The 11,191-nt window shown below is 44.8% G+C and overlaps 1 protein-coding gene across 1 annotated transcript in view; it reads left to right on the top strand.

The window, feature by feature from the left end:
• Positions 1 to 11,191, top strand: part of fbxo28 (F-box protein 28) — a 38,371-nt gene that overhangs the window by 23,658 nt on the left and 3,522 nt on the right. Inside the window, exons 3-4 of the mRNA XM_043687397.2 lie at positions 2,771 to 2,909; positions 4,852 to 5,047. Coding sequence (XP_043543332.1) covers positions 2,771 to 2,909; positions 4,852 to 5,047 — 335 coding nt within the window. The remainder of the gene's footprint in view (positions 1 to 2,770; positions 2,910 to 4,851; positions 5,048 to 11,191) is intronic.

The following is an 11,191-nucleotide window of genomic DNA, read 5'->3' on the forward strand; positions in this document are numbered from 1 at the left end:
CATGAAACTTGATATTCACACTCTGAAACTGTTAAACTCAGTGTTGACTCCTGAAGGCTCTGGGGTACCTAAGTAGAAGGTGAGGTATTGTTCTTCCAGTTTGATTTGAGCTTTGCTGGAGCATTGTACAAATGGTTGGAATGGGAGCACCATGGCTTGTTGAAGTGGCAGGCAGCTGAAAAATTAGGGTTATTTTTACAGATAGCGTGGAGGTGTTCAACAAAGCATTTACCTGTAACCACCAGTATGTTGATCATGGAGGATTCAGCAAAGGTAATGCATCAAATATCGAGAGCCAATATTTAGATTATCTTTGGAGTTGATCTTTGCCTGACACTTGTGTGATGCAAATGTCATTTGCCTCAACAGCCCAAACCTGTTGCATTTGGACATGGATTGCATCAGTATCTGAAAAGCTGGGAATGGTGATGTACATTGTGAAGTCCTCCGTGAACATTCCTGATTCTGACCTTCTATCTGGGGGAAGATCATTGATGAAGCAGCCAAAAATAGTTGGGTCCAGGACATGACCCTGAGGAATTCCTGCAGAGAGATCCTGGAGTTTAGTAAGGTGGACTTTGTAGTGTTGACAGGACTGTCTTGGTCCATATTATTTCCTGTGCCTAGGTCAATGCCAAGTGGTCCATCCTTATTTAATTCTTTGTTTAGACTTTATAATAGTATGATGGATCTAAGTGGCATTTTCAGGCCTTTTCAGAAGGCAATTAAGACTCAAACAAACATTTTGTGTCTAGAGTTACATTTAGGCTATACCAGATAAGGATAGCAGATCTCTTCCCTAAAGGACATGAAGGACATGGAAAGGAAAAATAGACAAAGTCTTTTCCCTGGGGTCGATGAGTCCAGAACTAGAGGGCATAGGTTTAGGGTGAGAGGGGAAAGATATAAAAGAGACCTAAGGGGCAACCTTTTCACGCAGAGGGTGGTACGTGTATGGAATGAGCTGCCAGAGGATGTGGTGGAGGCTGGTACAATTGCAACATTTAAGACACATTTGGATGGGTATATGAATAGGAAGGGTTTGGAGGGATATGGGCCAGGTGCTGGCAGATGGGACTAGATTGGGTTGGGATATCTGGTCGGCATGGACGGGTTGGACCAAAGGGTCTGTTTCCATGCTGTACATCTCTATGACATTATTGAACCAGCTGAGTTTTTATAGCTGTTGTCAATAGTTTCATGGTTGCCAGGAGGCTAACCTTTTCTCATTTCAGCATTTGTTGAATTCAAATTCACCATCTTCTATGGTGGGGCCTAACCAATGTCCTGAGAATGTTGGGCTGGGACTCTTTGGATTACCAGTCCAATGACATTATGCCACTGACTCTTCCCCACACAGTGAACATTGCACAATGTACACCATCATTCTCAGGTGATGAAGCAGCCCAGGCAAGATCCAGACTTGGGATGGAAGTGGCAAGTAACAGTCATGCTAGACAATAGAGAAAAAGAGAAACTAACTGACATCCCTTGACATTCAATGGCATTACCACTACTGAATCCTCCACTATCAACATACATGGCTTGGAAAGGGTGGACGCTAGGAAATTGTTTCCATTAGGCGAGGAGACTAGGACCCGTGGACACAGCCTTAGAATTAGAGGGGGTAAATTCAGAACAGAAATGCGGAGACATTTCTTCAACCAGAGAGTGGTGGGCCTGTGGAATTTATTGCCACAGAGTGCAGTGGAGGCCAGGACGCGAAATGTCTTCAAGGCAGAGATTGATAAATTCTTGATGTCACAAGGAATTAAGGGCTACGGGGAGAATGCGGGTAAGTGGAGTTGAAATGCCCATCAGCCATGATTGAATGGTGGAGTGGACTCGATGGGTTGAATAGCCTTACTTCCACTCCTATGTCTTATGGCCTTATGGGGTTACTGTTGACCAGGAGCTTAACTAGACCAGCCATATAAATACTGTGGCAACAAGAGCAGCTCCAAGACTGGCAATTTTACAGTGAGTAACTCTTCTCCTGACTGTTCGCAAGACATAATTTAGTGTAATTGAATAGTCCCCACTTGCTTGAATGAGTGTAACTCCCATTCAAGATGCATAATTCCATGCAGGACAAAGCAGCATCTAATTGATACCCCATCCATTACCTTCAATATTCCCTCCCTTTACCACCATCATTCAATGGCAACAGTGTATATCATTTATAAGATGTACTGCAGTAACTCATCAAAGCTGTTTTGACAGTACCTCCTAAACCCATAACATCTACCATCCAGAAGAATAAAAGCAGCAAATACACAGGTACCATCTGGAGTTTCTCCACCCAACCCCACACCATCCAGATTTGGAAATATATTGCTATTCTTTCAGTGTCACTTGGTCAAAATCCGGAAACACTCATGGGTGTATATACCCTGAGACCTGCAACAGTTCAAGGCGGCAGTTCACCACCACCTCTCAAGAGCAATTAGGAATGGGCAATGAATATGATCCCAGCCATCAATACCCACGTTCCACGAATAAATGTTTTTAATTTAACACAATGATGTAGTGGACATTATGTCAAGGTCAAATGCAACACCAAGGTTGCCAATGGCGTGGCTAAATCTTTGTTTTGGTAGGTGAGCTAGAGCTCAACAGCTAGAGGGAAAATAGTTGGGAGAACCTTTATCACAGCAAAGTGGGTGAAAAGCAGACTGTAATGATTAAGAATGCTGAGAATCTGGGCTCCCCACTGCATTGGAACTTAGGAAAACACTGCACGGTAAGGGTTAATTCTCTGTTCTTACAGGCGGGAGTCGGAGCGTAGGAATCATTCACTGGCACGTCATGCAGATATCCTGGCAGCAGTGGAGACCAGACTGTCCCTGCTCAACATGACCTTCATGAAATATGTGGACACCAATCTCTGCTGCTTCATCCCTGGCAAGGTGGGTCTGCGGAGATTTCTGGGAAGTAGGTGATTGAGATAACTTTCTGATCTGGGTGGTTTTGGAATCCAGCACTGTGTAGTGCACTGAGAATTTTGTGTTTTTGGTGGTTAAAAATTCAGGACGGATGGAAAAAAAATTACACTTATGGCACCTTGCACAGCCTCAGGATCATTTAAAGGCTTTTACAACCAATATCATATATCTGAATGTGGCCACTGTTATGATGTACACTTGACTATATTCATGTCATAATGCAGTCAAAACATCTCTATGTAACCTTGTGCAGTACCTGCCCTTGAGACTTTTAGATGTAGCAGTATAGAGAGAGCTCTATACTGTATCTAAACCCATGCTGTGCCTGTCTTGGGACTGTTTGTTAGGACTGTGTAGATGCATCTTTACTCTATATCCAACAGTGCTGTACTTGGGAACAGTGTCAAGGGAGCTTTACTTCCAGTTTACTTCAAGTTTAAATGAGTAAAGGAAGCTTTAATTTCAGTTTAAAAGTGGAGAGAGAGCTGTTCCATATTGTCCCTAAGCAGGGAGTCTTTGATGGAGACAGTACTGAGGGACAGTGAGAGCGGTATGGTGGCTCAGTGATTAGCACTGCTGCCTCACAGCGCCAGGGACCTGGGTTCGCTTCCAGCCTCAGGCGACTGTTTGTGTGAGTTTGCACATTCTCCTCGTGTCTGCATGGGTTTTCTCCGGGTGCTCCGGTTTCCTCTCACAATCCAAAGATGTGCAAGCCAGGTAAATTGGCCATACTAAATTGCCCATTGTGTTAGGTGCATTAGTCAGGGGTAAATATAAGGAAGGGGAATGGGTCTGGGTGGATTTCTGTTCAGAGGGTCGGTGTGGACTTGTTAGGCCGAAGAGTCTGTTTCCATACTGTAGAGTATTTATTTACTTTCTGTTTAAAACAGTAACGAGAGCTTTAATCTGTGTACCTAACACTGATTGTCCCTGTCCCAGGGATGTTTGATTGGGCTGCGTCGAGGTAACTTTACTTTCCATTTGCTTCTAGTTTAAAAGAGTAGACAAAGTTTTTAATCTGTTTCTAACTCTGTGCTACCCTTGTCATGGAAGTTTTTGATGGGGACAATGTCAAGGGAGACTTGCTTTCAGTTTAAAAGAGTAGAGGCATATTTACTGTGTGTAGTCCCATACTGTTCCTGTGCTTGGGGTGGGGGGGGGGGAGGGGGGGGGTTAGTAAGAGATTTGGGGACAGTGGCAAGGAGTCTTTACTTTCGCTTTTGAACTGTAGAGAGAGCTTTACTTTCTGTTGACATTTTTGTTTCAAAGAGTAGAGGAAGCTTTATTCTATGTCTAACTCTGTTCCTGTCCTGGGAGTTTTTGATGTGGCAGCATAGAGATGATTTGGAGATGCTGGTGTTGGACTGGTGTATACAAAGTTAAAAATCACACAACACCAGGTTATAGTCCAACAGGTTTACTTGGAAGCACTAGCTGTCACAACCACCTGATGAAGGAGCATCGCTCCGAAAGCTAGTGCTTCCAAATAAACCTGTTGGACTATAACCTGGTGTTGTGGTTTTTAACGCAGTATAGAGACAGCTTTACTCTGAATCTAATCTTGTGCTGTAACTGTCATGCAAGTGTTTGATCGGAACTTTATAGATGGATCTTTATTTATAATGTAATGTTCTCTATGTCCTCTGGAAATGTTTGATGGGACAGTATAGAAGGAATTTGACTCTTGTCACTAATCCATATTGTACTTTCCCTGGGAGTTCTGTAAGTGACCCTGTGCTGTACCTGTCATAGAGTCCTGGGAATGTTTGATGGGGATAGTGCAGAGGAAAGTTCCATATTGAACCCTGTCCTGGAGTCTTTGATGGCCTTGACAGTCTCTCTGTTGTTCACTTCCTTGCTGTTTGCTATTACCCTTATGCCTACTTTGTTGTTATCTGTTATACAGGTAATCGATGAGATTTATCGGGTTCTGAGGTATGTAAACTCCACCCGGTCACCTCAGAGAGCCCACGAGGTTCTGCAGGAGCTAAGGGACATCTCTTCCATGGCAATGGAGTACTTTGATGAGAAGATTGTGCCCATCCTGAAGAAGAAGCTCAGCATTTCAGACATGTCTGGTCGCCTGCTCGGAGTCCCACCAGGTACTTGCCCAAATGTTTACAAATGCTTCATTGTATAGGCTTGGAGCACTGGAAATCTGCCTTAGACAATGTTGAAAAATGTCCCCAGGATATGTGGTGTGCATAGTTGACTTGCAATGTTATACAAGTGTGAATATAGGCTATGTACATATGTACTTGCTACCTCCCTGAAGTCCCCATTATCATGGATGCCAGTCTTCAACGAATTTGATTCATTCTATGTGTTGTCAGTAAATGGCATTGGATTCAGAAAAGTCTAGGGGACATTCCAACAACAGTACTGAAAACTTGAGTGCCAGAATTAGCTGCATCCCTAACCAAGCTGTTCCAGTACAGCTACAACACTGGTATCTACACAATAAGCAGAAGATTGCACAGGTTTGTCTTGTATACACAATGTAGGACAAATGCAACCTGGTCATTACCACCCATTCAGTCTACTCTCGATCATCAGCAAAGTGATGAAAGGGGTTGTCAACAACCACGAATCCAGAAGCTCCTCGGATGCTGCCTGAACTGCTGTGCTCTTCCAGCACCACTAATCCAGATTCTGGTTTCCAGCATCTGCAGTCATTGTTTTTACCTCGTTGATTTTAACCCTACTGCGAATCCTCTTGCAAGGATACCTGCCTTGAAGAAGTTTTCCTCCTCTCTCTACAAGAATCTCAGGGAGTCCCTCTCCCACTGCAACTCCCAGGTCATTTCCTCTGCCCTGAAGCTCTTACTCTATGCTACTTTCTCCCCACCCCCACCCTCCTCTAGCTTATCTTTCCACGCTTCAGGCTCACTGCCTTTATTCCTGATGAAGGGCTTTTGCCCGAAACGTCGATTTCAAAGCTCCTTGGATGCTGCCTGAACTGCTGTGCTCTTCCAGCACCATTATTCCAGAATCTGGTTTCCAGCATCTGCAGTCATTGTTTTTACCTAGTGCTCTCAGCAACAGCCTGTTCAGTTTATGTTTTGCCAAGGCCACTCAGTTCCTTATGTCGTGTTCTTCGTTCAAATGTGGGTAAAAGCTGAACTCGAGAAGGCAGGTGAGGTCACAGTCACATTTGACTGAGACAGATGTCAAGGACCCCATAGCAAAACTGGAGTCAATGGAATTCATGGGGAAAATTCTCTTCTGGGTCACGTCTGACATGTAGTAAAATGGTTGTGGTTGCTGGAAGTCAGCCATCTCTGCTGTAGAACACCACTGCTGGAATTTCTGAGTGTTGTCCTAGGCTAACCATCTTCAGCTGCTTCATCAATGACCTTCCCTCCATCATAACATCAGAAGTGAGGATGTTCCCTGATGATTGTGCAATTGCTGGGGAAACTCTGCAGTCTGGCAGCTTCTTTCCAGAGTAAGCAGAGTCAATGTTTTGGATCCACTGACGATTCTTCAGAACTGAGTGTAGCTAAGACAAGGTGGTAAAAACAATGACTGCAGATGCTGGAAACCAGATTCTGGATCAGTGGTGCTGGAAGAGCAGCATCCGAGGACAGGCAAAATCGACGTTTCGGGCAAAAGCCCTTCATCAGGAATAAAGGCAGAGAGCCTGAAGCGTGGAGAGATAAGCTAGAGGAGGGTGGGGGTGGGGAGAGAGTGGCATAGAGTACAATAGGTCAGTGGGGAAGGAGATGAAGGTGATAGGTCAGGGAGGAGAGGGTGGAGTGGATAGGTGGAAAAGGAGCTGGGCAGGTCGGACAAGTCCGGACAGGTCAGGGGATCGAGTTGCTGGAGGTTAGAAGCTAGGATGAGGTGGGGGAAGGGGAAATGAGGAAACTGTTGAAATCCACATTGATGCCCTGGGGTTGAAGTGTTCCGAGGCGGAAGATGAGGCGTTCTTCCTCCAGGCGTCTGGTGGTGAGGGAGCGGCGGTGGAGGAGGCCCAGCACCTCCATATCCTCGGCAGAGTGGGAGGGGGAGTTGAAATGTTGAGCCAGTGGGCGATTTGGTTGATTGGTGCGGGTGTCTCGGAGATGTTCCCTAAAGCGCTCTGCTAGGAGGCGCCCAGTCTCCCCAATGTAGAGGAGACCGCATCGGGAGCAACGGATACAATAGATGATATTAGTGGATGTGCAGGTAAAACTTTGATGGATGTGGAAAGCTCCTTTGGGGCCTTGGATAGAGGTGAGGGAGGAGGTGTGGGCGCAAGGTGGTATATGCTGAAAATAGGTCGGGTAAAGGCGTAAGTGACAGATGCACTTGGAGTCTAGAGAGAGGGAAAGAGCGCAAGAACAGCAGTTTGACAGACAAGGGTGGAAAATGGTAAGTCAGAGGGGAAGAAAATAATAAGGGCCATTAGTAGATCAAAATGGATTGGCTGTGATGAAAACAGCCCATGTAATGACAGGGCTTGTGGTGTAAGTAAAGGACATGGAAGAAGGTGTTCAGGCCTTAAAATTATTGAACTCATGATTGAGTTCTGAAGGCTGCAGGATGCAAAAGCAGAAAGTGAGATGTTGCTCTTTCAGCTTGCTGGAGCACTGCAGCAGCCTGAGTCAGAAATGTTGGCCAGGGAACACGGTGGTGTTTTGAGTGACGAGCAAATAGAGGCTTAGTGTCATTTTTACAGACTGAATACAGATTTTCTGCAAAGCGGTCACCGAGTCTGCATTTCAACTCCCTATTGTAGAGGAGACCACATTGTGAGCACTGAGTATAGTAGAATAGATTGAGTTAAGTACAGGTAAATCGATACTCCAACTAGAAATGTGACTGGGGCCTTGATTGCTTGGGAAGGTATCATGCGCGATGGGGAGGTATTAGAAGTTCAGTGTGACAGTGTGTCCTGGTGGGAGCAGTTTCTGCAGGTGGTTGACAAGGGAGGGAGGGGAATGTTGTCAGGGGGTGACAGAAATGGCAGATGCTGCATGGTTTTCCTCTGGATGCTTCACTTTCCTCCCTCAGTCCAAAGATATATAGGTTAGGTGGATTAGCCATTGGAAATGCAGTGTTATGAGGCTAGGTTGTTGGGGGGGGTGAGTTTGTGTTGAATTGAATTCAGGTTATTCTCACGTACTCAAATGAATACACTGAAAAGTTTACATTTGCCGCCTTACACTGCCATTTAGGTACAAAGGTACCTAGTTACAGATACTTAAGATCAAATTCTTAGGAAACAAAAGAAATTAGAAAATAAATAAATTGTCCAGCATTATAAGTCAGAGGAATAAATTAGAAAAACAAAGTAGAAGAAAGCTCAGAGTATCAGTCTTTCCAACCAGGGAGACACCAACACCCCATTGCCACCTCCCTCCAACCCACCAACATAGGAGTTGGCCTTCTTTAGGCACCATTGCTGTTGGGCCCACTTCACTGACACTGCTGAATCCACAGTTGCCTGCAACCAAGAGCATGGGAAGGTTGGTACAGACTCAGTGGGTTGTTTGCACTGTAGGGATCCTATGACCTGAAGAAAGGGTTGTGGGAAGGGACTCAAATAGGACTGGAACAAAGAATCTTCTGTGAACCCCTCAAAGAGTCAGGCATAATGAAAGTCCGTGCAGCCCTAACGCTACACCTTTGATATAAAGAGAATGAGAGGAGTTAAAGAAGTTTCTCAAAGTGAGAATGAGCTCAGCCAGGCAGAGGAGGGTGGTGGTGGTGGATGGGGTCGGTTCAGGTCTTTGTTCAAGGAAGAAGCAGACTATTCTGATTGGTGCTGGACATGTGAAGGGATTGCATCTTCATAGTAAAGAGGAGGTGGGATCAGCCCGCAAGCTAGAAATTCTGAAATTGATGTAAAGCATCAGAGTAATCACAGATGTAAATGGGAATGGGCTGGACAAGGGGAGAAAAAATCGAGTCAAGGTAAGATGAGCTGAGTTCCAGTGAATAGGAGCAGGCAGAAACAATGGATCTGCCTGGGCTGTCCTGTTTGTGGATCGTGGGAAGAAGTAGAAACTGCCTGAATGGAGTTGGGGAACTATGAACTGGGAGGCTGTGCTGGGGAAGAGATGAGATGAGGCTGGTGACAGTCGTAGACACAGTGGCCTGATGTTCGATGTTGGGGTTGTGGTTCACAGGGCTGATGCTCAGTCTCTGTAATGTAGAGATCAGTACACCAGACAAAAGCACCACTCTTATTGTCAGGCTTGATTAAAAAGTCAGGATTGTATCTGAGAGCACAGAGTGTAGTCAATTCAGAGGGAGATGGGTTCAATTGAGCAACGGGAGCAGAGAAATTAAGATAATCAATGTAATGTTGACAGTTCTCAATGAATCGTTGAGTGCAGATAAAAGGCCAAAGGGAGCGACCAAGTGGAGGAAGAGTGTAGGAGGCAGGTGAAAGGGTCTTACAGATGGAGAGAGGACTCCTGCCCAAGAAATGGACATGAGGGTGAGGGTGAAGGTGACGGAAGAAGAGTTCAAATTCATGTTGTGCCCAAAATTCATTGTTGTAAGCACTTCTGACCTTACGATGGAGGAAAGGTTCATATTGTGACAACTCAGATACTGAAGCTGTGAACACCGCCAGCAAAACAGAATCCAATCATCATCTCAGTACATTGAATAATTTACTGTTGCTGAGTTCCTTATTTAGGAACATGCTAGGGGGTTGCAGTTAACCAGAAACTGAACTGAACTGAACTGAACCAGCAGTTCATAAATATTGTGGCTACAAGAAGTGACTGACTTGACTCATAGCTGCAAAGCCTATCTCCCATCTGTAAGGCAGAAGTTAGGACTCTGATGGACTAATGTCCCCTTATGTTGAATGAGTGAAGGTCTAACAACACTCAAGCTCAATACCATCCATGACAAAGCAGCCTTTTGATCATACCCTTCCACCAGCTTCCATATTCATACTCTTTATCATCAGCACAATGGCAGCAGTGTCTTCAAAATGACTGCAGTAAATCCGCAGACAGGTTCTTCAGACAGCAGCTTCCAAACCCATATCTCTACTGCTTAGAAAGAGAAGGTCAACAGATGCATGTGAACACTACCAACTGCAAGTTCTCCTCCAAGGCACATACCATCCAGATTTCAAACCTATTGGCATTGCTAGATCAAAACCTGGAACTCCTTCCAGTACTGTGGTTGCATCTATCATCCAAGCACTGCAGTAGTTAAAGAAGGCAGCTCACCGTTACTTCCTTAATTTGCAATAAAATACTGACCTAGCCAGCAATGCTCACATTCATGAAAGAATGAAAAATGCACAGACACACATGCATGTATGTATGAATGTGCAAAAATATAGCAACCTGTACACACACACACTCTACACCTGTTGCTACTGACATGGGTTGAATGGAGATCGGCCTACGCTTATCCACTGACAGATATATGCAACATAAATGCAAAGTACCCACAATCGTCCCATAATCTCCTCCAGACAGAACCTCTTTGTTCCTTTTATTTAATTCCTGTTTGCATCATTGGAAAGACCAGCATGTGTTGCCCATCCCTAATTACTGTTGAAAAGATAACAATGAGCTACCTTGAACCAGGGCAGTCCTTAGTGATATTGTACCATCTCGTACAACTGAGACACTTCAGAAACTGTCGATAGTCAACCAAATTACTGTACCCCTGGATTCACATATCTAGGCCAGATAATGAAATGGCTGATTTCCGTTCCAAATGAACATCAGTATACTAGTTGGGTCTTTTTGACAATCCAGTAGTCTCTTAATCTTTGTTATAGTTATAGAATTATGTAGTGCAGAAAGAGGCCATTGGCCCATCAAATCTGCATTGACCCTCCGAAGAGCATCCCACCTAGACCCGCCTCTACCCTATCCCTATAACCTGGCATTTCCCATGGCTAATCCACCTCGCCTGCATATCACTGGACATTGTGGGGCAAATTAGCATGGCCAGTCCAACTAACCTGCACATCTTTGGACTGTGGAAGGAAACCAGAGCACCTGGTAGAAATCCATGCAGACACAGGAGAACATGCAAATTCAACCTAGACAGTAATTGATTCGTTTTTCATTTCAGTTTTATTATTTGGATTTGGACTGTTGCAGTGCAATTGAAATACAATCTGCAGAGCATTAGCCCAGTGCTCAGGATTACTACCCCATTAACAACAAACTCCCCGGGTGGGCCATCGATACTGTTTTACCTGTGCCTTTGAAATGAAACATGTTCAACACATGCACCTAGCTGGGGTTCCAGAGGATTGATCATGGAATTGCGCC

Source organism: Chiloscyllium plagiosum, unplaced genomic scaffold (assembly GCF_037043375.1).
Source record: "Chiloscyllium plagiosum isolate Xiang-an unplaced genomic scaffold, Cpla_swu_hap1 HiC_scaffold_3, whole genome shotgun sequence".
NCBI classification, from domain to species: domain Eukaryota; kingdom Metazoa; phylum Chordata; class Chondrichthyes; order Orectolobiformes; family Hemiscylliidae; genus Chiloscyllium; species Chiloscyllium plagiosum.